The sequence below is a fragment of the Piliocolobus tephrosceles genome, chromosome 5, assembly GCF_002776525.5.
Source record: "Piliocolobus tephrosceles isolate RC106 chromosome 5, ASM277652v3, whole genome shotgun sequence".
Classification (NCBI taxonomy): domain Eukaryota; kingdom Metazoa; phylum Chordata; class Mammalia; order Primates; family Cercopithecidae; genus Piliocolobus; species Piliocolobus tephrosceles.
The window spans coordinates 96,703,766-96,730,913 of record NC_045438.1 but is presented as its reverse complement, the minus strand read 5'-3'; the positions used below and the strand labels follow the sequence as shown (position 1 = coordinate 96,730,913).

At 34.9% G+C, this 27,148-nt stretch overlaps 1 protein-coding gene and 1 pseudogene across 12 annotated transcripts in view; both read left to right on the top strand.

The window, feature by feature from the left end:
• SENP6 (SUMO specific peptidase 6) overlaps positions 1-27,148 on the top strand; it is a 116,080-nt gene that overhangs the window by 22,831 nt on the left and 66,101 nt on the right. For 3 of the 12 annotated variants that reach the window (XM_023219275.2, XM_023219267.1, XM_023219264.1), the window contains 4 exons: positions 9,473-9,618; positions 10,631-10,735; positions 16,596-16,616; positions 23,660-23,730. Coding sequence is in view for 11 of the 12 variants with exons in the window: in XM_023219264.1 (XP_023075032.1) it covers positions 9,473-9,618; positions 10,631-10,735; positions 16,596-16,616; positions 23,660-23,730 (343 nt within the window). In the remaining variant the exon portion in view is untranslated. Of the gene's footprint in view, positions 1-9,470; positions 9,619-10,630; positions 10,736-16,595; positions 16,617-23,659; positions 23,731-27,148 lie in introns of all 12 variants that reach the window. The other 9 variants (XM_023219274.1, XM_023219271.1, XM_023219273.1 and 6 more) reach the window with 6 other exon arrangements.
• Positions 19,926-20,019, top strand: LOC111547471 (annotated as a pseudogene).

Below are 27,148 nucleotides of genomic sequence, written 5' to 3'. Positions count from 1 at the left end.
TCCTCCACCCCAGAGGCAAATGGTGTTCCCAGTTTGTTATTTATCACTTTGGGAATGTTTTATGCATTATAAAGAAGAGAAATATTTCCACCTCCCATGTTACACAATTGGTAAGATACTGTGCATGATCTTCCTTTAACTTATCTTGGAGACCATCTGTAAGAGTTCATAAAAACACCTCATTCTTTTCAGTGAGTGCATAGTATTCCATTGTATTATATACCATTAACTTTTTAATTCTTTTCTAAAATAATGTGTAAACTAGCCTTCTATATGGGTTATTTTGCAGACATACAAGCGTATCTGTAGAATGAATTCCTAAAAGTTGCACTGCTTTATCAGGACAGGTCCATTTCTAATTTTGGCATACAAGATTTACACTTGTTCCATCAATATCTGAATGTTATCTGTTTCCCCACATATCTGTCATAATGTCATCAACCTTTGATCTTTGCCGATGAAAACTAGTATCTCAGTATAGTTTTAATTTCCATTTTATTTTTTGTGAGGTTGAATATCATTTCATATGTATACTCTAATTTTTTTCTAAAATAATTGTCAGTTAATATCCTTTGCCCGTTTCTCTATCTGGTCTTTAGAATATTATTCATAGGAATTCTTTTTATATTTAGTCTAAGATACACTTTTTTTCCCCACATTTTGACATCTTTGAAATCTAGATGCATCTTATAAGATAGCGTGATATGCTTTAATTATTTTTAAAAACTGTTTTTGGCCAGGCGTAGTGGCTCATGCCTGTAATCCTAGCACTCTGGGAAATTGAGGTGGGAGAATTGCTTTAGGTCAGGAGTTTGAGACTACCTGGGCAACATAGTGAGACTCCATCTCTAAAAAATAAAAATTTTTGCACAGTACATACAATAGTGGTATATTATGTAATAGTTTTATAGGTTTGATGAAATAGGGTATTTTGGAGAAATTGGCCCTTTGCTGTGATACTAGTTGTTAATATATATACGTGTGTGTGTACTTTTTTTTTTTTTTTTTTGAGACAGAGTCTGGTTCTGTTGCCGAGGATAGAGTGCAGTGGTGCAGTCTCAGCTTACTGTAACCTCCGTCTCCTGGGTTCAGACAATTCTCATGCCTCAGCCACACGGGTAGCTGGGATTACAGGCATACGCCACCATGCCTGGCTAATTTTTGTATTTTTAGTAGAAAACGGGTTTCACCATGTTGGCTAGACTGATCATGAACTCCTGGCCTCAAGTGATTGTCCTGTCTCTGCCTCCGAAAGTGTTGGGATTACAGACCTGAGCCACTGCGCCTGGCCATTACTAAAATTTTAACTCAGTTTTTTCACTAGTCTTTTGTCTTTGCTTATGATGGCTATTGCCATGGGGAAAATATATTTCTTTATGTCATCAAATGTATCATTTTTTTCTTTTAAAGGCTTTTGGGTCTACTGTCTTTGTTCTTAATGATGTTAATTTAATAACTTATTTGGGGCTGGGCACGGTGGCTCATGCAAGTAATCCCAACACTTTGGGAGGCCAAAGCAGGCAGATCACTTGAGGTCAGTAGTTCAAGACTAGCCTGGCCAACATGTTGAAACCTTGTCTCTACTAAAAATAGAAAAAATTAGCCAGGCGTGGTAGTGGGTGCCTGTAGTCCCAGCTACTTGGGAGGTGAAGGAGGAGAATTGCTTGAGCTCAGGAGGCGGGGGTTGCAGTGAGCTGAGATTGCGCCACTGCACTCCAGCCTGGGTGACAGAGTGAGACTCAGTCTCCAAACAAAAAATAAAACAAAATACCCACTTTTATATGCTTTGTCTTATTAGATATATAAAATAGTTTCACAACAGTAATACCAACATAATTACCAATAAAATGATTTTCAAATTATTTTGTTTCCTTGTTTTTGATGACACATACACCAGGTATGTGTGTCCCACTAGGAATGTGTATTTAAATTAGTATATTTTTAAGTCATTTGGAATTGTTTATTTTTGTTTGGTATTCTACCAACTGAATAGAGAGTTAGGTTTGTTGTTGTTGTTGTTGTTTTTAATTTTGTTTTTTTGTAGTGAGGAATTGCGTTTTATTTTCATTTTAATTTTTATTATGTAAATTTTTTGTATGGTTTCAGCATCACATCTCAAAAGAAGTAATTTTCAGAGAAATCTAATTTTATCTTGATTCCCTTTATTCTGTTTTCCCTATAAGTGACTTGTTTTAAAAATTAGGTGGCTTAACTTTTTTTAAATATATATGTAAGCATATACTACTATTCTTGGAAAAACTATCCACACTGTTTGCTGACACCTTGATTTTCTTATTTAACAGTATGTTATATAGATCACCCTACAGCAAAGTATTTACAGATCTTTGTCATCCTTTTTATTATATAGTACTCCATTGGATGGATATACTGTAGATATTTAATTTGTCCCTACTGATGAATAGAGATTTTTTTCCCCCAGTCTTGCTATTACATATAAGACTTTACTAAAACCTTGTGCATATTTTTTTTTTCGTATCTGTGTAGTATATTTGTGGGATAGATTCCTAGAATTGAAGTTGCTATTTCAGAGGTGAAATTCACATGTGATTCTGCTAGATACTGCCAAATTCCCTATCTATAAGTGTTAACATTAGCCATTCCCACTAGCAGTGTATGATTCTATTTCCCTATAATCTTGCAAAATATGTAGTCACACTTGAATTTTTGCTGAACAGAACATAGCACCTTCTTCACATATTTCCTGTATTTACACTGTAAGAATTTGAAGAACTTTTACATTTCCTTTTTTCCCCTGTGTTTCTGGGTTTTTTTTTTTTTCCCCCTCTGCAACAGCTCTATTTTGTCATAATTTGAGGAAATTTATTTTATTTATTTATCTATTGAGACCGAGTCTCTCACTGTTTCCCAGGTTGGAGTGTGGTGGTGCAGTATTGGCTCACTGCAACTTCTGCCTCCTGGGTTCAGGCAATTCAAGCAATTCTCCTGCCTCAGCCTACTGAGTAGCTGGGATTACAGGCAGACGCCACCAAACCAGCTAATTTTTATATTTTAGTAGAAGTGGGTTTCACCATGTTGGTCAGGCTGGTCTTGAACTCCTGACCTCAAATGATCTGCCCACCTTGGCCTCCCAAAGTGCTGGGATTACAGGCGTGAACCACTGTGCCCGGCCTGAGGAAATTATTGAATTTGATGTTTTTCTGTTAATACTATTAAGTTTTTCTTTATGAAGTTATTCATACTGAAAAACTCTTAAGGTTTTTCCCACTGCAGGTTTTCCTATTTTTTATTTTAACATCTGGATTTCCTGAAGTGCTGCTTTTTAGGTGTTCTTTACATAGACAAGAAAATAATAGAAAAAAAGGAGTGAACTGGGTAGATGAAAATAAGATGTGGGCAGGCATGGTGTCTTTTGCCTGTAATCCCAGCACCTTGGTAGGATGAAGCAGGATGATCGTTTGAAGCCAGGAGTTTGAGATCAGCCTGGGCAACAAAATGAGACTCTACCAGAAATAAAAAATAAAAAATAAAAGATGTTTTCTATCACTAACTTATATAGGGCATTGGTCTTAATGTACATATATAGAGCTTTCAGATTTCTTTTTTTTTTTTTTTTTTTTTGAGATGGAGGCTTGCTCTGTCGCCTAGGCCCGAGGGCAGTGGTACGATCTCAGCTCATTGCAACCTCTACCTCCCGGGTTCAAGGAATTCTCCTGCCTCTGTCTCCAGAGTGACTGGAATTACAGGTGTGTGCCACCACGCCTGGCTAATTTTTTATATTTTTAGTAGAGGCCATGTTGGTCAGACTGGTCTCGAACTCCTGACCTCATGATCCGCCCACCTCGGCCTCCTAAAGTTCTGGGATTACAGGCGTGAACCACTGCGCCTGGCCTGCATTCAGATTTCTTATGATTTCTTGTAAAAGTATATGCTTTATTACATATTTTTAAAATGTAAATATTTATATTTTAAGGTAAAACCTACAAGACACGTTGATTTATTTAGTGAACTCTAAAGATCATTCTGATATGATAGTATCATCTGTTTTAAATATACATGGACCATCTCTTCTTTAAATTAGAAATTTTATATTGTGCCTTTTCCCTCTTAAATTCATATTTCTTCTGTTCAGTTTTCCCACAGAATCTTAATATGATATACTTTTATGTAATTGAAAATCTTTTTATTATCCTATCACACTTTAATAGAGATATTCTTCACTGAAGATAAACTTTACTGAAGCTTAACATTAAGTAAAACTGCTGCTATTAAAGTTTGTTTTTTTAAAAACTGAGTTATCATTATAATGATTAATGAACACTTCATCTAAAAAGTATTATTATAGATATTTATAGTTATTAAATTTATTATGCAAAATAGTATTGGAAATTTATCTTTTAACATGGATGAGGCTGATGGTTTCCATTTTTATTCATTTAGTTCATCTATTCATGAATCCGTATTACCTGAATGAAACTTTCTGAATAATTTTACTCTTTCTTAAAAATGGACATGTAACAGTTGTACATATTTATGGAGGGAAATTTATTTTTAAACTTTTTTGTTAGACACAAGTGCTGAGAAATCCTGGTTACATTCTAAATAGATAAATATGGAAATAATTTTGCTGTAGTATTATCGTACAATTCTTTTTTTATTTGAAACAGAATCTCTCATCTCCCAGGCCGGAGTGCAGTGGGGCAATCTCGGCTCACTGCAGCCTCTTCCTCCTAGGCTTAAGTGATCCTCCCGCCTCAGCCTCCCAAGTAGCTGGGACTACAGGCGCCTGCCACCACATCTAATTTTTGTATTTTTAGTAGTTTTAGTGGTTTTGCCATGTTGGCCAGGCTGGTCTCGAACTCCTGACCTCAAGTAATCCACCCACCTTGGCCTCCCAAAGGGCTGGAATTACAGGCATGAGCCATCGTGCCTAGCCACAGTTCTTTCCTTTTGAGTTAAATGCCAAAAATTACATAGTGACCAAACATTTAAAAATTTAAAATAATTTGTAATCCAGTCATTAGGTCCTGGCCTTCCAGATTTTGGAGAAATACACTAAAAAAGCTTTACGAAGATTTGAATAGCTAGTATACTTGTTATTTTTAGGTTTCTTCTTTTGTTTTGTTTTAACCAAATGCTCTCAGAAATAATTGGAAAAACTGAAATCTTGTTAATTTCTGTATGCTTTTGCCAATACAGTACTTTTTTGTTTTTTTTGAGACGAAGTCTCCTGTGCCCCAGGTAGGAGTGCAGTGGCGGGATCTTGGCTCACTGCAACCTTCCCCTTCCCAGGTTCAAGCAATTATCCTGCCTCAGCCTCCTGAGTAGCTGGGACTATAGGCATGTGCCACCATGTCCGGCTAGTTTTTGTATTTTTAGTAGAGACAGGGTTTCACCATGTTGGGCAGGCTGGTCTCGAACTCCAGACCTCAGGTGATCCGCCCACCTTGGCCTCCCAAACTGCTGGGATTACAGGTGTGAGCCACCACGCCCAGCCGGATTGAGGATTTAAAGTTGATTACTATGACTAAAGCTACCATGTTTGATAATCCTTCAGAAGGTCTTTATGTGTCCCAGGGATATATACATATATCTACCTGGATTTTGAATAGCTTACAGGTAATGTATAGGTCTGTCAAACTAAAGGAAGAAACTGAGGCAAAATTAATGTAGTTAATAAGTTAATATAGTAAAAATTAATATATTATAGTGAGTTTATTTGAGTCACATTTAAGGACTGCAACCTGGGAGCATAGATTTAAGTTGTCCCACATGTATGCTTCGATGAGCAGCAGTTACAGTGAGTTTTTTAATGAAAAAGAGACTATTCCTAAGTTGTTTACCAAGAATTTACATTAAAATAGCTAACAATAGATACTGATTGGCCATACTTTGTTCTTTGTATCACAAATTCATGGAACATGAAGATAATGAATGAGGACCACAATGTGCAACTTGTGATAACTTTTTTCTTTGAGATGGAGTCTTTTGTCGCCCAGGCTGGAGTGCAGTGGCATGATGTCAGCTCACTGCAACCTCCACCTCCTGGGTTTAAGCCATTCTCCTTCCTCAGCCTACCAAGTAGCTGGGATTACAGGCATGCATCACCACGCCTGGCAAATCTTTATGTTTTTAGTAGAGACGGGATTTTGCCGTGTTGGTCAGGCTGGTCTCAAACTCCTGACCTCAGGTGATCCACCAGCCTCGACCTCCCAAAGTATTGGGATTACAGGCGTGAGCCACTGTACCCGGCCAACAGTTTAGGTAATTTATCTGCTAGTCAGGAAACTACAGGCAAGAAAAAGCACGTAACACCTTTAAATAGTTGCCTTTGGGCATGGGTCGGGGACTATGACTGAAATTCCTTACTACATCTCTCTGGGCCTCACAGAGCTCAGACTGCTCTGAGCTATTTTTCTTTCCTCAGGTCCATATGGATCATTGGTTTAAACTATTATAGACTGGTTTCTCCATTTGAAAATGAGTGTGGAATTAGGAGAAATCCTTTATTTTAGCTCACAGGGTCTTCATATCTTTCCCCTTCTCTTTCACAGAATCTTCTCTTTGCCTTTGGGCCTCTGCAGTTTCACTGTGCTTCTTTTAAGGGATTTATATCTTTTGTTAGTTAAGAAAACATTTTAGTCATTATCTCTGTGGATTTTACCTTTCTACATTATTATTTCTAGACCTTCTAATAGACATAAAACCATCATAAAAAAAAAAAAGAAGAATCCCGTAACCTGTATTTTATGTTTAAAAGCAAAAAAGGAAAAAAAAAAAAAAAAAAAAAAAAGGCTAATGGAATGAAGAAGTATATCTCTGTACCATATTCTGAGTAATTTCCTTAGCTCTATCTTCCGATTTACTTTTATCTTTAGCTCTATCTAAGCTGCTAGGTAATCCATACATTGGATTTTTTTTTTCTACTTTTTAAAAATTTCAGTGACATTTATCATTTATAGAACTGCTGTTGGTTCTCTTTCAAAGTTATATTTTCTATAGTGTGTCTAATTTTTTACTGTTTCAAATCTTTTTTTCAGAATTTAAGTGCTTTTAACATACATATGTCTCTAGCTTAATGGTTTCATTTAGGTTCTCTTATTATCTGATATTCTTCAGTACTAAACTTCCTCAGTATCAGTACTTTACTTAAATTATATGATGTGTGATAATTTTGGGTGGAAGATAACATTGATAAGTTTTTGCATATTTAGTATTCTCAATGAAGTATTCATTGATGCAGAAAATACATATTGAGCACAGTGTTGGAGCAAAACAGATTTTTTTGTTCTTGTGGAACTTAAATTCTAGTAACTTGCTATGCTTATTAGTTACTTAATGATTAATGTTATAAACAGGAGTTGTCCTGTTAAAGCTCTAGCCTGAAATCTATCGTCTGTTAGCTACAATGGTTTTTACATTTTTTTTTGTTTTGTTTTTTTTTTTTTTTTGGTTTTTACATTTTTAAATGCTTGGAAGAAAGAATCAAATGAATTCTATTTCATGACATGTGAACATAATGTAAAACTCAAATCTGTGTCCATAAGTAAAGTTTTCTTGGAAAACAGCCATGCTTATTTATAAATTGTTTGTGGCCACTTTTGTGCTGCAACAACCGATTTGAATATTTGGACAGAGTTGAGTAGATACAAAGAGTATATGATCAAGAAAGCCTAAAATACTTTTAGCCCTTTGCAGAAAAAGTTTGCTGATCCCTGTATCAGTGTTTATTTTGTATAAATGTATTTCATAGATTGATATCCAGAGTCCCCCTTGAAGACTCGCAGTGAATGAATGAAACCCCAGAGAATACTGAATCATATATCCTAGGATGAAGCATTGGTGAAACCATTCCATAAACAAAGTGACTATCACCCACACTTTAATTGTGTTGCCAGAACACAGGCAGATATTTTTTGTTTTTGTTTTTGGGAGCGTGTGGGTCCTTAAACACTCCGGACAGTAATACCTGGCTTTAACTATGCCCCACAGCATTGCTACATAGTACCAGAGTTAAGCTGTCCTTTCATGTTTTATGCCCTGGTACATTTTTATGAATTAGTATGTACTTCCCTTGCCTGAAAAACTTCTCTGAAAAACTTAACGGTGATACCATAGAAGAACTTTAGAGACAATCTTAGTATCTACTAGCAGAGGAGTGGCTAAATTAAAATATTTTTTGGAATGCAATTGGCTGTTAGTAACTGATACCACAGAAAGCAAAACCATAGATAAAGGGGGACTACTATGTAGTATTTTTGGATAAGTCGTATGTTAACCAGACAGAATAGCAGACTCTAGGCTTGCCAATAACTGTCTACTTTCTAGAATTGTCATGAGATTTATATGAGATGATGTAATTCACAGTATATGACACTAGCAGTTTTCTGGAAATAGCTACATTTTGTTATTATTTAATGCAGTGTTATTGAAGCTTTGTAAACTGATGTTTCTTTGCAAATAATGTTTGTAGTTTCAGGTCTGACATCAGTAAGGTCCTTGTTTGTAATTGGTTTTCTAGTCATTTGATCTCTTTTTGAACAAATGGATTCATCTATTCACAGTAGTTCTCTTGAGGCTGTGCTTGCATTACCTGGAAAACTGTCTTAGGCTGGGGTAGGGCAGTGGATTAAAGTTTTAGGCAATTCCAGACTGAACATATCATCGTGATTTTATAATGGGAGTACTCTAATCTGTGAGATAATCAGCCATAAATTTTTAAAAACTTATTTACACCTTATTTCCTCCCAGTAATTTGATGTAGATTACCACATTAGGAGCACAAATAAAATTATGGAAAATCAAAACAATTAGGAGGTCAGTAGATTAGCCAGGATTCTAAAATAATTTATATGTTGTATTTTAATTCAACAGTTGTCTCTAAATTTTCTGGGAACTGAAATTGTATCCTGTAATTGTATAATTGTATGATAATAGAATCTTTACAAATTTATTTTGCTCCTTTTGCCCGTTACATACTGTGATCTCTCTAAAGTGATTGTTACTGATATGTTTATACTATTATTTGCATCTATTGTAGTATAAAGTATCAATTTCTGTCTGTATAGAAACTTTGATACTAAGGCAAAAGTTCTTACACAAAAGCACAAGTTGAAATGACAGCTGATTGCCATATTTGGCTGTAGTGTTCTCCAGATAACAGCAAGGCCTGATAAGCAGGGGAAATGCTTACTTTTTACTCTCTGGAGAAAGCTATCCTAAGATCCTCTACCCTAATTGTCTCAAATATCTTTGGAGAGATTTACATAAAAAGAAAGTAATACAATAAACCTCCATGTTCCTACAACTTTGCATTGTCTTTAGGAAAAAAAAAGTAGGCAGTTGAATCATTCTTAGATCCATGCCAGTGCTATCCACCATCATTCCCAATAGCTGTACGTTTTTACTGCTTTTAAATGGTTTTCACATAGTTGTTGATAGATTATCACATTACAGCATTTATCGACTCATATTTCTGGATCTTTTTTTACAGTTAAATCGTCGATCTGAAATTGTTGCTAATAGTTCTGGTGAATTCATCTTGAAGACATATGTAAGACGAAACAAGTCTGAAAGTTTTAAAACTTTGAAAGGCAACCCAATTGGACTTAACATGTTGAGCAACAATAAGAAATTGAGGTATAGGCACTTCACCACACATCCTATAGAAAAGATGAAGGAAGAGTTTGACACCAAAAACTTTGAGGCTAATAGGCCCAACCTGTACCTTTTCTTCTGAATTTGTCAGTAGGGCCAAGAGGTAGCATGGTCCCAGTATATGGATTCTTTGCTTTGAATCTTAGGAGTAGGATTGATTGCAGTGTCTCTTGTTTCTGAATAAAACATTGCAAGAAATACTTTGTTAGGGTGGGATCTCGTGATTTTGTTTTCATACATTTAGTAGAATCTCAGTCATAATATTTGAAGAAGCACAATAGAGTGGTGTGGTCATGTCTCCTTTAGGAAATACTAATCAGGATCGTCTCAATAGGGGACTTAAAAATTTCCTATTCCTCCTTTTTTCAGAAATAACCCACCTTTCCTACTGGTTACCGTAGTGAACCACTGTTACTGGTAGGATTGGGTATCAGTAGCAACTCAGAAATAGGGTTGAAAGTCACTTTTATTTCTGCTGTCTCAACTTACGCATAGACAAATGAAGTACATAGAAGCTCAGTAACTTTCAAGTCAGTGGCAAAATCAGTAATAGTATTTAGGACTCCTGATTTTTATTTTAGTGTTCTGCTTTATTTTTTAAATTTTCTCAACCTCTGCCTGCCCAGGTTCAAGTGATTCCCTGCCTTAGCCTCCTGAGGACCTGGGATTACAGGTGCCCACCACCATGCCTGGCTGATTTTTGTATTTTTTATTAGAGACGGGATTTCACCATGTTGGCCAGGCTGGTCCCAAACTCCTGACTTCAGGTGATCTGCTATTTTTTTAGTTTTCTTTAATTGGACTGGAAACATTTGAAAGACAAATTCAAGAAATGGAAAACTCCCAATAGACAATTGGGTTTATCCATAAATTTTTAAAATTATTATTGGTAAAAGTTTTTGTGTGTGTTTGTTCAGATTTTAAAAGATTTCTTTTATAAATGTGTATATAATTTTTCCGTGTTCAAATTATTTTGTGTTTCTTGAATCTGCAGTGAAAATACGCAAAATACATCATTATGTTCTGGAACTGTAGTTCATGGTAGACGTTTTCATCATGCTCATGCACAGATACCAGTAGTAAAAACAGCAGCCCAAAGGTAAGAATTCTAATTGTCTTTGGTTAGTATATACATGGCATCCTCTTCAATAGGTTTTCACCTTTTTTAACCATTTTTTTCCTTTGTGAAACCTTACTGTTTTCATTGTCTGTAGAGAGATGTATCTCTGAAATAATTCATGACATGAAATTATACTATTTTATATTTGTTTTTGAGTAATCACATTCTGTAAATAGAGAATTTTTCAATAAGACCTATTCTATTGCATTATAATCCAGAGAATCTAAGATGATATTTAAATTAAACTGATTTACAGTATTGACCTTACAGTGTTTAACTATCTTCAGTTGGTAGTTTAGCTCTGAAGAGTAAAATTACAGTTAATACCATACTTACTTTCTTTATAAGGCTTATAAAAGTTCATAGCATCAAAACAAGTCACATTAGTTTTAAATGTTGGAGAAAATGTTATTTGGTAGTTTTAGTTAGATTTAGGAGTTCTCATTGATCTTGAAAGTACTGCTTGACTCGAAATAATGAAAGTAACATTTGGGGGACCATTTTTGGAATGTTTTACATGACCTTTCAGTTGACTGAAATTCTTAGGCTAAAAGAGTTAAATAAATAATCTGTTTATTGCATTATAAACAGTTCCTTATAACTAGTAATTTTTTAAAATTTGGCATATATTTTAGATGCTGTTCTTCATTTTTTAAAAATGTAAAATCTAGACTCATTTAGAAGACATGTCCTGAACCTTGCTATATTTTTCTGTTTACATAGATGTGCTATCAGATCTTTTACTTAAAAACGTTAAGTAACCTCACACTTGGTGATAAACCAACCTTTTTTTTTGCCTTAAATATATTATTGTATCAAATAGTGTTCACATAAGATACTTGAAAAATTTAAAAGGACAAATAAATTACTATGCGTACCAAAAATTGGCTTGCTCTACTGCAAAGTACACAAACAAATCAAGCTCTCTGGCCTACTTGTGGCAAAAAACATGAGAATAATCAATAGAAGGAGAGTAATTAGGGGAGAGAAAAAGAGTAGACACGTTCCTATGCACTGATGATACTAATAGAAACCATTGCTGATAAAGGTGTCTTAATATTCTGATAATGTAGTCTAAGTTTGAAATACTAATTTAAACCTTATAATCAACTTAGGTGATTCATTTATAACCAAAATTATTACATTATTTTTGCTTTTGAAGTTGTCTGTTAGTTTAGAAATACTAGTGACCTATTCTCCATTCCTCATTTCTTCATTGGTAATGTTAAAAAAAAAAGTTACCAGTCTGGAAATTGGGTTGCGATTTGTTTTACTCTAGGTCTCAACACCTACAACATTTTACATGTGTATTATTGCTCATTTACATACAAGATTAGATTCAGTTAATATGAACTTGTATATATTGGTAAAATGTTTAAAATATTGTTAAAATCAACAACCTGAGAGTTAATTTGTATTTAAGAATAATCCTGATTGAAAAATTCTTAACGATTAGGGGCAGTAAAGAAAACTATACTCAAGTCAGCAGGACAGAAAACTGTATAATCAAGTCAGCAGGACAGATACTACATACATTTGTCTTTTATTTATTCTGTATAAGAATAAACATTTCTTATTCCAACTGCAGTATGACTGTCACTGAAAAGATTTTGATGTTCAAAGACAAGTCATTGAGAGTTTTTCAGTTTTCTTCCTTCAAAAACATTGAATGATTTTATGCTGCATACCAGGCATAGATGAGGTACATTAAGATGATTATGATAAAATTCCTACCAGTAAAGCTCAAGTTTGATTGCAGTAGAGATTGATTAGGGTACAGAAAGACAAGTAAACAAATGATTACATGCATGGTTAGGGCTGCAGTAGAGATATACAAAATATGTGTAGTAAAACTGTAGAGAAGGGAACAAGAATTTATAAAGGAAACATTAAAGGAGTTTTTGAGTGTACCAGGTAGAAGAGGACACTGCATGCGGGAGGAATCACATCTTCAAAGGCACAAAGAAAGGCTTTAACTAAGATTGTTGCTTCCAGGGATTTAGCACAGTTGTTAGACTTCAGGTGAGGGTAAACACATTGGCTTTTACAACTTCTCCTAAATGTTCTTATTTTCTGAAGTCTTAATTTTTTTTTTTTTTTTTTTTAATTATAGAGATAGGGTTTTGCTCTGTTGTCCAGGCTGGAGTGTGGTGGCACAGTCATAGCTCACTGCAGCCTCAAACTTCTGGTCTCAAGCAATCCTCCCACTTCAGCCTTCTGAGTAGCTAGGACTACAGGCATGCACCACCGCACCTGGCTAACTTTTAAAATAAATTTTTTGTAGAGATGTGGTCTCGCTTTGTTACTTAGGCTGGTCTCCAGCTGCAGGCAGTCCTCCTGCCTCAGCATCGTAAAGTGGTGGGTTTACAGGCCTAAGCCACTGCACCTGCCTCAAGTCTTATACTAATTTGAAATGAAAACAAATGCCATCAATCTGGTAATTCATACATGGTGTATTCTTGGGGTGAGTGGTATATCTTGTCTTTTAAGTAAATCAGACGTGCTAAAATCTGGGTAATTTGTAGTTCTTTAGTCATATATGGGAATGAGTGCTTCACACCTTTTTATCTAAACAGAATGAGTGAAGTTTGTTAAAATATCACATTAGATTAGTCTTTGGGACATAATTAAGATTCCAGTCTATTTTCTTACTACTATTCCAACTGTTAATTAAATTCATATTTAAAAGATAGATTGTTTATACACTAATAATGGGAGAGAAGTATGGGAAAAAAACAAAATGCAGAAGTTTAAAAGTCTGTACATACCTTCCCTGCCCCTAACTTCAATCAGACTTGTTGAAACAGCACATTATATAGGTTTATGTTTTACTTACACTTACACTTTTTTTGACTTTTTAAGTATAGATAATATTCTTACAAGGTCCTTATAAGTCTTCTTATCATCTTTATCTTTAAAGTCTTCGCCCCTCAGGGGGAAATGGATAGCTATGAAAGCTTATATAATTCATACATAGGAGTATGGGCTCCTGGAATAAGTAATATTTAATTATTAGTGAAAAGCACTGTTTTGAGAGGTTTTGTTTGTTTGTTTGTTTGTTTGAGATGGAGTCTCGCTCTACTGCCCATGCTGGAGTGCAGTGGTGTGATCTCCACTCACTGCAACCTCCACCTCCTGGGTTTAAGCAGTTCTCTTGCCTCAGCCTCCTGAGTGGCTGAAATTACAGGTGTGTGCCACCATGCTAATTTTTTTTTTTTTTTTTTTTGTATTTTTAGTAGAGATGCAGTGTCACTGTGTTGGTCAGGCTGGTCTCGAACGCTTTACCTCAAATAATCCGCCCACCTTGGCCTCCCAAAGTGCTGGGATTACAGGCTTGAGCCACCACACCTGGCCCATTTTGAGAGAATTTTTGAAGTTATAAATGAGATCAATGATACCAGTATTTATCTATTAGTCTTTTTCCTTTCCCTTTCTTTTCTTTCTTTTCTTTTTTGTTTTTTAATGCCACAGTTACAGTACTAATTGAAGGTAATTTTTCTTTTCTATATTGTATGAAATAGTCCAACAAGAATGTAAGTTAACATTTTTACAAAGTCCTACATTACTAATAATGACTTTTCCCCGTTTTTTATGTTTTATTTTGATATGTAAGCAACTCTAAGGCAGGTCTTGATAAAAACACATATCGAAGATAATTGTAAGAATTCCATGACTTGTTAATCAGATATATTATAATGAATGCATTTTTTCTCAAGGATTAGAAAAATGAGCATTGGTGTATGTCTTTGTGTATATATATATATTTTTAATTTTTACTATTTTCCTTTTCCTAACTCCCTTGGCTTATTGGGAAGCATTATACCTAACCCGTTTCTTCTACCTCTGTTCTTCTACCTATTTCCTTTCCTCTGTACAGGTGAGTATAAAAAACAACCGAGGCCGGGCGTGGTTGACTTACATCTGTAATCCTAACACTTTGGGAGGGCAAAATAGGAGGATAGCCTGAGACCAGGAGTTCGAGACCAGCCTGAGCAACATGGCAAAACCTTGTCTCTGTAAAAAATACAAACATTAGCCAGGCATAGTGGTGCACACCCGTAGTCCCAGCTGCTCAAGGTGGGAGAATCACCTGAGCCTAGGGAGATCAAGGCTACAGTGAACTGTGATTGTGCCACTGCACTCCAGCTTGGGTGATAGAGCCAGACCCTGTCATCTCAAAAACAAAAACAAGAAAGTACTAAACTGTTCTTATTTCTTGGGCACAGCAGTATAGAATTGGAAATGGCTACATTAGGTATTAATGCCTAACTTTTGGTTTTCATTTTACTTTTTCTGGAAATACAACTGTATAAGAAATAAATACATAGGATAGGATAGACTAGATTTAAACTTTTATGTTTATATTTTGCTTCGCTTCTTTAAGAGGGATGTGATTATATTACCTCGTTTTTCTGTCATTTAACATTTATTTTATGCAAGTTATTCTTTTTTAAATAGCAAAGATAAAATTTCAGATATATTAATGTACATTTATAATGCTTTTCCTTTTGAAAATTTTTTAAAAATTCGTGTATGTGTTTTTAATGTGTTCATGTAAAAACAAGTTACTATATTTTTTTTTCTTCATTTGCTAGGATTAAATCGATATTGTAGTTGCATACTCCACATGATAGGAGTATAAGAATTGATAAAGGAATTTGGGGATTTTGTAATTTATGCTTTGCTGACAGTTCCAAATATTTCATTCCTTTTATTATAAGGAGAAATAATATTAGATGTGAATCTCATTTTATTTTAAATTGAGGGATTATATAATTTCATTCTTGAGTAATTGATGTTAATAGCATTTTGGAGTTTTCATGAACTATGGAGAAGGGTGCAACTTTTATACATTGGACTTGTGATGGGAAGCCATGATTTTAAATTATAGGCCTTTCCTTGTGTCCCAAATCATATACCGTATTTAATCTAAGACTTTCGTGCAAAAGTTTCAGCCTTAAAATTTTTTTTTCTTACTCCAAAGGAAATAATCATACCTGATATTAGGATCAGTCCGGAACCAATACAAATTTTATAACTTCTAGGAAATGCTATTGTTTCTTGAAGACTATTTCTGTAACAACAGTAGTCTCCTCCTTATTTGTGGTTTTGATTTAACCATTCCCTTATTAGTACTGAGATTGTTTCTAAATTTACTATGGTATCATTATTGAATTTTTCAGATATTGAGAATTACGTGCAGGTGAGGAAAGTACATACTATTCATAGAAGTACAAAGGAGGTACCATGGCATTAAACATGAAAGGGCAGGCTAACTCTGGTGCTGTGTAGCAACACTCTCAGGCATATGATAAAACCAGGTGTAGTATACAAAGCAGAAAACCCACGTGCTCACAAAAACATTTGCTCATCTTCTGGCAACGTAATCAGAAAATGTGGTTGACAGCCATTTTGTTTATGAAATGTTTCCACCAATGCTTCATTTTGATATATTGGATTCGGTACTATCCTCCGTTTCAGGCACCCACTGAGGGTCTTGGAACAGATCCTTGGAGAATAGCAGGGAATATTGTGTTCTAACCTATCTTCAAATATTTGATAGTTAAAGCCCTTTCAAGAATTTTTTATATTTTTGTGTATTCATCTTCCTGTTAAATATCTAAAAAGATTGTTTATTTTGTGTATTGACAGAAATCGAAAACCAATTTAGACATGACTCAAAACCTAGTGTATTTTATATATATATATATATAAAATGTATTTAAAACAAGTTGATCACATTATAGTTTTGCCTTATGACTATAGTTACTACAACTACAGTGGTATATCAACAATGAGGTCTTGCCTCTTACATTTTTTTTCTTTTTCATGTTTTAAGCAGTCTGGACCGAAAAGAAAGGTAAGCTTAATATTGAAGAAATTAGAGCATGGATATAGTGATAAAATATAAAATTATTTATATGTTTTGAAACATATTTGTTGAATTAGAGCTTATAATTAAAACTTTTTTAATTTTAAATTTTTAGCTGACATGTAATAATTGTACATATTTATGGGATGCAGAGTATATATCAATATAGGTATACAATGTGTAATGATCAGATCGGGGTAATTAGTATATCCATCACCTCAAACATTCAATGTTTCTTTGTGTTGTCAGCATTCAAAGTCCCTTTTTCTGGCTTTTTGAAAACATAAATTATAGTTAACCATCTTCACCCTAAGTGCCACAGAAAGTGAGAGCTCATTCTTCCTGTCTAGCTGTAATTTTGTGTTTGTTAACCCACCTCTCTCCATCCTCTCCTCCCCCACCCTTCCCAGCCTATAGTATCCACAGTTCTACTCTCTATGATAAAAGGAAACTTGTTGACAGTACAACATGGTATTTGGCTTATATAGGTGGTATTTGAGGCTCATTCTGAATGTACATTTTTCTATGAATGGTTATATTTATGCTAATAAGTGACTACTTTCTTTTAAAATAGAATATTTCAATGCTTTAGTAGTAAAATTGCTTTCGGTTACATTATCAGAATCTTTGTCATTATATTTTAGTGATAATACTCTTGTTTTTCTGCTTTAATAGTTGGGGGACAGGGAAATGTATTAGAACACCTTAACCGTAGAGTTAAAACTTTAAACATCAAGTGTATTCTCTTCTGACTGAAAAGTAAGAGAATCTTGTGATCAGTCTTCTTCTGTCATTATTTTTTTGCTTTGTAGGAACACTGGCGTTTAGAGGATATTTGAGTGATATAATGGCATGGAAAAGTGTTTAAGAAAAACACACACATTTCTTTGAACATTTCAAAGTAAAATGATCATAATTGTTCTAAAGTGGTTATCCATAGGAGTAGCTTCTCTGGACTGGCATGGTGGCTCACGCCTGTAATCTTAGCACTTTGGGAGGCCAAAGCGGGAATATCTCTTGAGCCCAGGAGTTCCAGACTAGCCTGGGCAACATAGTGAGGCCCTGTCCCTACAAAAAAATAAAATAATTGGCCTGGTATAGGTAGTAAGACACTAAACAAACCGGAAAGTCCAGCTATTTTTAATTTCCAACCAAATTGTTGAATCAATTAAAAAAAATGAGTCTATAGTGCCTTTCAAATGCCTGAATTTTGACATTTGTATATCAGCTGATGGATTAATATTTTGAATTGCTATATGATGGCTCTGCATGGGCATGGTGGCCAGTGCTTCAGTTTTGACAGCATTACCATCCTTGGTGATGACATGGACAGCAGTGTTTCTACAGTTGTTTGAAATGGTAAATATATTTTTGATTATGTGCTGCCTTTGAGGCATACGCTTTTATTCATTCCAAGTATTTATCAAACCTTCTGTTACAGGCATAAGGATACAGTGATGAATAAAACAGACAAGATCCCTGCAGTCCTATAGTTTACTTTCTTATGGACCAAAGACTAATACTGAATAAGTAAAACATGAAATAATAATTTCTATGTAGAGAAGTGTAATGGGTGATGTGATAGACTGACAGTACGATTTCTTTAAATTGCATATTCAGGGAAACTCTTTACTATGAAGCTAACATTTAGCTAAAGACTAAATGGGGAATTGGCAGTGCCATGATCATAAGATTGGCTTTTCCGGATAGGGAAGAGGTTGTGCTAAGTTACTAATCCAGGAATAAGTTTGGCATGTCAAAGAACAGAAAAAAGGGACAACTAAGGCTGGAGCTTAGAGAGCAAAGGGGACAATGTTATGAGATGGGTTTGGGAGACTGGCTGGGACCTAGGTCATAAAAGGCTTTGTAAGGTGCTCTGAAGCCTTTGGATTTTATATTAGTGCGATAGAAGCTTTCAGAGCATTTAAGGTAGGGAAGTATTGTTACCTGATAAATATTTGAGATTTTTTAAACACAATATTTTTCATGGGATTTATAATTTGACGCAAATAGAAGTTTAAATCAGTGCCAGTTCAGTTAAGGCTGGGCAAGTTCCTCTCCAAATAGAGATGTGTTACAAAGGAAAATCAAATAGTCTGTAAGTACTTAAAACTATCTCAGCAAGGTCTAGGAGTTGGGGCGTTAGAAAGACAGAAGTAAAACCAATCTTTTCAGCGGGGGAGGAGGGGAATGGGAGGGGTAAGGTGGAAAAATAAAGAGATTTTGAAGGTTTCATCCCATTAGGGATATAATAGAATTTGCTTGAGGAAATCATTTGAATCTTGGTAAGTGCAATAAGCGTTAAGAGGGAAGGTATCTATATTCATTTGTTAAATTCAGTAAGGAAGGGAAAGAGTATGTTGTGCAAACAATATTGTATAAAAATAGGAGAAAAGAGGAAACAAAATGAAATAATAAACATAAATAGAAATATAAAAAGTAATAGAGTAAGATGAAAAGAAAACAAGTCCTATCAGCAGTTATAATGACTATATTAGAGTATATGTAGTAAAAGACATGCTGATTTGATTAAACCCAGATATACTACATTGTTTATAAGCATCATACCAAAATAATGTGGAAGTAAGTTTAGAGCCACAAGAGATGCAAACAAAAAGAAAGCATGAGTGGAATTTTAGTAACAAGGGAGATGGAGTTAAGGATTAAAGGCAGTAGACAGGATAAAAGAGCACAATAGGCACAGTTTATAGGAACATAACAAGTAAGTGTAAAGCCTCCCCTAAAATAGTTAAAATTCGAGAAATTCAACATGGTGAAACTCCGCCTCTACTAAAAATACAAAAATTAGCCAGATATGTTGGCATGCGCCTGTAATCCCAGCTCCTTGGGAGGTTGAGGCACAAGAATTGCTTGAACCTGTGAGCCAAGATAGCACCACTGCACTCCCACCTGGGTGACAGAGCAAGGCTCCATCTCAAAAAATGAAAACAATGAATACAGTTGTGGGAGATTTTAATGTATCTTGAAAATTAAACTGGTTTATCAGTTAAATAAGAATAATGGATTTTAACTGTAAAATAAATAAGATGATTCATTTTCATAGAAATGTATATATTTGGCCATCTTTTGTAATAATGGAAAGATTAATAAAAAGAGCTATCATTAAAGCAAGGCAAACAACAGTAACAAAAAGAGAAATGGTGTCCAGATCCTGGTTTCTAAGTACCACTCTCCACTAAAAGGAATGTGGAGAAATGGCTGATTCTGGGGTTGTGATAGGTCAAACATAGAATGAGTGTGGTATCAGAAACCTAGAAAATGTTCAACAAATTAAGAGTGCCCACTTCAAAAGCACCTGTACTAAAATTGGAACAATAGAGAGATGATTAGCATGGATGACACACGAATTAATAAAGCATTTCATATTCTTGTAAATTGTGTATGTATATTTTATCACAGTAAAGAAGAAGAAAAAAAAAAAACACCAAAAGGATGTAGTTATATCAGAGGGAGACGGGAGCCAACTGAAAGAGCTCCCAAGTAGCCAAACTGATAACAGTTGGATTATAACTTAGACCAAGGGACACTCTATGAAATACCTGATGAGTTCTCTTCTAAATACTGAAAAACACAGAAAGGAGATTAAGGAGACATGATGACTTCATGCGTTGTATACTAGATTGGATCCTGGAACAAAAATGGGGTATTATAAATAACTGGTAAATTTCTTTCTTTCTTTCTTTCTTTCTTTCTTTTTTTATTTTTCTTTGAGACAGTCTGGCTCTGTTGCCCAGGCTAGAGGGCAGTGGTGCAATCTTGGCTCACGGCAACCTCCGCCTCCCAGGTTCAAGCGCTTCTTGTGCCTCAGCCTCCTGAGTAGCTGCGATTACAGACACGCACCACCATGCCTGGCTGATTTTTGTATTTTTAGTAGAAATGGTGTTTTGCCGTGTTGGCCAGTCTGGCCTCGAACTCATGGCCTCAAGTGATCTGCCAGATTTTTGTATTTTTAGTAGAGACAGTGTTTCACCATGTTGGCCAGTCTGACTGCGAATTCCTGGCTTCAAGTGATCTGCTGGCCTTGCCCTCCCAAAGTGTTAGAATTACAAGCATGAGCCACCTTGCCCAGCCAGTAAATTTCTAAGGCTAGAGTTTAGTTCGTAATAGTGTACCAGTGTTGGTTTCTTTTTTGACATGTGTGATGGAAATATTAAGGTGTTAACATTAGGGTAAGAGATATAAGGGTATTCTGAATTGTCTTCGTAACTTTTCTGCAAATCTAATATTATTTCAAACTTAGTTTACTACAGAAAATAGACTTTCGCAACTAAGGCTGTTCGAACTTTTAATGAACAGAGCATTCTGATGTTATTTAAACAATTCAGGATAGAGAAATAAAATGCTCTTTAGTTTATTTTAAACAGCTTGTAAAAATCTTGGGTTTATGAAATGGGACCTCTGAAGCTACAAAGACACAAACCCTAAGAAGCAAAAATTCTACCCACCTACACAGGAAGATAGCAGATGATAGTAGAGCTTCTCTGCCTCTGGTTAGTTAGGAGTAGAAAAGAAATAGCCACTGAGATTAAATCCTAGGCTTGATTTTCAACGAGTTTGGAGTTTGAAATGTATACCTGCAAGAGTAATGGAATCCTCAAATTGAGAAATGAATGTAAATGCTGGCTGGGTGCGGTGGCTCACGCCTGTAATCTCAGCACTTTGGGAGGCCGAGGCAGGCAGATCACTTGAGGCCAGGAGTTCGAGGCCAGCCTGGCTGACATGGTGAAACACCGTTTCTACTAAAAATACAAAAATTAGCCCAGCATGGTGGCACACACGTGTAATCCCAGCTACTCAGGAGACTGAGGCACGGGAATCACTTGAACCCAGGAGGCAGAAGTTGCAATGAGCCAAGATTGTGCCACTGTACTCTAGCCTGGCAACAGAGCCAGACTCTGTCTCAAAATTAAAAAAGAAAATGTAAATTTTCATTTTAGATCATCTAGCAAAAAGTTTTTAAAACTGAATTTTGGAGAAAATAATATAAGGCTAGGTAGTTAATTTTATCAAACACATTTTTATCTTAAAATTTTTATATTCTTGTATTTAAGATACTGTTTCTTCAATTTATTGTAATTTTTAAAAAACAGAACTTTAATTTGCCCTGCTTTTATAGGAAAAAATATAGCAAATACTGAAAACAGTAGCCATAAATTCTGGAAATACAGGGAAGTATACACATTAGTTTAATGTGACAATACTTGGTAAGATTGTGGCTATCATGATGTATTCAGCATGTTGTCCCTCATTCACAGTGGATGGTTCAGTACACAGGTTCAAATTGCAAGAGCACTGCATTAATAGTTTCATCAATCTCTATACATGCATGTATGATTTACTGTCTCAGATTATTTATGTCCATTGTTTTTACTAAATCTGGGTAAACCTAGATTTGGAAATAAGACTATATTCTCTTTAGTGTGCAAGTGTATGGAATTTGAAAATATGCATTTTATTTTAATCCCAAGTTAGGAACTAAAAACCTACCTTTTTTCTTATAAGACTGTTACTACTACATCTCAGGCAAATTCTCATTTTCATAATGCATATCTTCACAAATTTCAAATTTTTCAGGGTGGAAATTGCCCAGTTGTACCAGATGTTGCTCTGCTTAATATTGGTGCAATTTGCTAGGATTCAGATTCTAGCATTGCTACTTAATTCTGTGACTGTGGATAAGTTGATTAACCTCACTGCATTTCAGTTTTTTCATTTATAAAGTATTAATAATATGTCATATAAGGTTATTGGGGGGATTAAAGAAGTTAATAGATACAAAGCACACATGGCACGTGATGCTATTTTCTAACTGCTATTATAAGTACACTACTATCAGCTGGGCGCGGTGGCTCACACCTGTAATCCCAGCACTTTGGGAGGCCGAGGCAGGCGGATCACGAAGTCAGGAGATCGAGACCATCCTGGCTAGCACGGTGGAACCCCGTCTCTACTAAAAATACAAAAAATTAGCCAGGCGTGGTGGCGGGCGCCTGTAGTCCCAGCTACTTGGGAGGCTGAGGCAGGAGAATGGCGTGAACCTGGGAGGCGGAGCTTGCAGTGAGCCGAGATTGCGCCACTGCACTCCAGCCTAGGTAACAGTGAGACTCTGTCTCAAAAAAAAAAAAAAAAACAGTAAGTACACTACTGTCTCCACCCATAGTATTTTTTCTTTTGTTATTTTCGTGTTTTGTTTTCACTTCAAGTGTTTTGACTTTTTGTAATATAAGAATATTAAATTCTTGCAAGAAAATTTCTTTGAAATTTTTGTTTGAGTAAAATGATTTTAATGAAATGAAAGCTATGATTTACATTATTAGATCACCAGTGTGAATAGAATTACAAATAGCCTCTTTTATTTTTATGTGGTTTATTTAGAGTAGGAAAGTAGCTATTGTAACTCCCTGGTCTATTGCACTTTTTGCAGTTCCCCTTTTCTAATGCTTTTATCCTACAATTAGCCATAAGGTTTTTGCTTTTTTCCCCAAAAATTTTGCTTTTTTCCCCCCAAATTTTTGTTTATTTGTGTTCAAATAGATACAGTATTTGGAGGTAGTATTTAGATACAGTACTTAGTTACTAAGGATTATGTTTAAAATCCTTGATATTGTATGTATTTGAAGTTTAACAGTGGAATTTAATACTTTAAAAGAAATGTATTTATAACCCTGACATAATGTAATCATACTACAAGACTGAATACTTGTTCCATGATTGCTGGTCTTGTACATAATGTTTTTTGTTCTGATTTTGGAATTGTCCTCAAGACAATCTCATTCAGCGTTTATTCCTTTATTTATTTGTTTTTAAACAACTAAAAAAATTTTACAGTAAAATTTTACAAATTGAGTTTCATTTATTGGTATAGTTTTGTTATTTTATAGTATCACTTTTTATATGGCAAAGAAGCTATGATTTGCTTTTAATAAGCTTATTGTAAGTATGCCATTAACTTTTTCATTTTGAAAACTGAATTTCCTGTTAGAATAAAACTATATAAATTTCTTTTTTAGGAAAGAATACCCACCTCATGTCCAAAAAGTTGAAATTAGTCCTGTAAGGTTAAGTCGGCTCCAGGGTGTTGGTAAGTGTGCAATTTTGTTACACCTGTGAAGGATTTCAAATTGCTGTATGAAAAGTACACTGGAGATATGATGCTGGCTTTAGAATATTCCCAGGTATAATATATATATATGAAAAACCATTTTTTATAACTGATTTGAGAATTTCTTTAATGGTAACCTGATACCTGGAACAGTTGCAGTTAGGTGATTACAGTTTGAAATCTTTTGATTATTTTAGCATTTTTGTTATGTTACAAATGCAAATAGTAACTGTAGTTGAGCTATAGCTTTGAAATTCAGTTTTATTAAACTGTGTTATAATGTATTATGTAATTGTGTTTCCACTTACTGGTTTTGCTCCTAAAATTTAGAATAGATTAGAGAAATACTCAATTAAAAAGAGACCACACCTGCTACAACTGTGTTACTAGTAGATATTGGAAAATCATTGTGAGTATAAATTTATATTCATACTGAAATATTTTTCAATATACTGGTTATTAATCCAAAAAATCAAATAAGGGCAAATAACATTTATAAAAAATATATCATCATAAAATCAGTTTTCATTATCTAGAATCATTATTCTTAATGTGTGTCCATCTTGTTTTTCCAAGGCCTTTGCTTGTTTAAATAGCTCTGATGGCTCTTAGTTCTAAAATAGAATAATTTTTAAAAGCTAGGTTTTTCTGATAGCTGAGAATGTGCTTTTAAAAAACACCCAGTTTTTTTTTTCTACTTTGGGTGAAAATCTTTTGTGCATGTAGTGAACGTTTCTCTATTTTATGAAGTGAATATTCCAAACTTGTTTCATCCTTTCTTAATAATGGGCAGTTTTTATAGATGTGAATTATTATACTTTACATACTAAGCATAGTTATGCTAAGTTTATTAAGTTTACTAATAGTGACTACTCTCTTCTGTTATTCTGTTATACTTCAAATCTTTATTGAGCTCTTACTCAGTTACATGCTGAGTCCAGTGCTTTGCTTTCATTATTTACTTTGATCCTAGCTTTCTGTTCAAGGTCCCTATAAGCTAAAAAACTTCCTCAAGGACATAGAGCTAGTAGATGACAAAGCTTGTACTGGAACTCATGTCTGTTTGATGCCACATCCAACACTCTTAAACACTGTACATTACTGTATTATTGCTCTGTCACAAGGAAGGTTACTTCTAATCCTCAGAACTGTACAAAAGGTTTTATTTTTATTTTAACAAATGCATTTCTGGCCAGGTACGGTGGCTCACGCCTGTAATCCCAGCACTTTAAGATGTCAAGGCAGGCAATCACTTGAGGTCAGGAGTTCAAGACCAGCTTGGCCAACATGGCAAAACCCCATCTCTACTGGGAAAAAAAAAAATACAAATATTAGCCGGGCATGGTGGCACATATCTGTAATCCCAGCTACTCAGAAGGCCGAGACACAAGAATCACTTGAACCCAGGAGGCAGAGGTTGCAGTGAGCCGAGGTCGCATCACTGCACTCCAGCCCAGGTGACAGAGTGAGACTCAGGCTCAAAAGTGAAAAAAAAAAACATTTCAAAGACATTAAGTGATTTGGCCCACTATTAATGGTTTTAGATGCCAGTCAGCCAGGCTTGTTACAAATAATTTTTAAAGCTTATTCAACAACATTCATTAAGTAAATAAGCATACTCAAGTTAAAAGAAAAAAGAGCATGCTTATTTACTGTTCTTTTAACTTTGGTTATTTGTTTGTTTGTTGTTGTTGTTGTTGTTTTGAGACGGAGTCTCGCTTTGTAGCCCAGGCTGGAGGGCAGTGGTGTGATCTCAGCTCACTGCAGCCTCCGCTTCCTGGGTTCAAGTAATTCTCTGCCTCAGCCTCCCGAGTAGCTGGGATTACAGGCGCCCGCCACCACGCCTAGCTAATTTTTGTGTTTTTAATAGAGACAAAGTTTCACCATGTTGGCCAGGCTGGTCTCGAACTCCGGACCTCGTGATCCTACCACCTCGGCCTCCCAAAGTGCTGACATTACACGCATCAGCCACTGTGCCTGGCCCTTGACCTGTTATTTTGAAATAATTTTAGGCTTAGAGAAAATTTACAAAATTAATACAGAGACATACATGTTTATTTTTTCACACAGCTTCCCTTAATGTTAGTATTTTATAATCCTAGTACACTTATCAAAAGTAAGAAATTGGTGTGAGTGTAAGATTCTTAACTAAGCTGTAGAACTTATTTAGATTTCACCAGCTTTTCACTAATATCCTTTTTCTGTTCCAGGATTCATTCTGTCATCCCACATGGCATTTGTCATGTTCTCTTAGTTTCCTTCATGATTTTGAAGACTAGTCAGTTGCTCTGTATAATGCCTTTCAATTTGGTGAGGATGATGTCTTAGGATTAGAGTAAGCCTATGTATTTGGGGCAAGACTTCCCAAGAAGTGATGTGTGGTCTTCTCAGTGCATCATTTTAGGGGTTCCGTGATGTTGAGTATGTCTTAGGATTGGTAGTGTTAACCATGATCATTTGGTTAAGACACTCTCTGCTGGGTTTTTTCATTGTAAAATTACTAATTTCCCTTGGTACTTAATATAGTTTTTAGAAGAGATATACTCTGAAACTGTGCAGATATCCTGTTTTTCTTGAAACTTTCACCCACTGATTTTAGCATCCATTGGTGGATCTTGCTGGCATCAATTACTGCTTAATGTTTGTCTAATGGTGATTTTCTGTTTTCTTCATTTCTTTTACATTTATTGATTGAAAATCTTCTGTAGGGAAGATCTGTACTTTCCTGATGTATTTGTTGATAATTAATTATTTGTACCTGTGGACTCATTGTTAATAAATGAGGGTTTTATGAGTAATACTTGTAAACCTTAGGAGAGGAATAATGATATATTTAACTTGTAAACTTTGTTTTCAGCTTCTTTTGTGTTAGGTAGGTACATGTATGCTTGGGTGTAGCATAAATAGCAATGCTATAATAATATTGTATATATTGTTATATGAAGATTACATTTTATTTCAAGATTTCCTTTGGAGATGATTTTTAAAACATTGAGATTTCAAACCACAGGATCACTAATTACTTGCATAACACCAAGCATAATTTTTTCCTAAACGATATCATGGTCTTTCTAGTTAACACTCAACATGATTTTCTTTATTGTTCTTTTTGCCTTATTTATTTTGAATTTGAGGCACTTAGTAGGATTTTTTTTTTATAAGTTACAGCCACATATCAGTACTTACCAGCATTGATAAGCAGTTCTTTACTATAAAATTAAAGTTTGTAAACCATTAAGTGTGATTTTTGGTCAGATCACATGTCCTGTTACTTTTTTGTTTAGTTGCTTTAAAATTATTTTCTAAACATATAGAATAACAACTGTTAAGATCTCATTTTTCTCCCCACTTACTCTGTCATTTGTTTCTTAAACTCCCTTTTTTTCAGTCTGTTTTT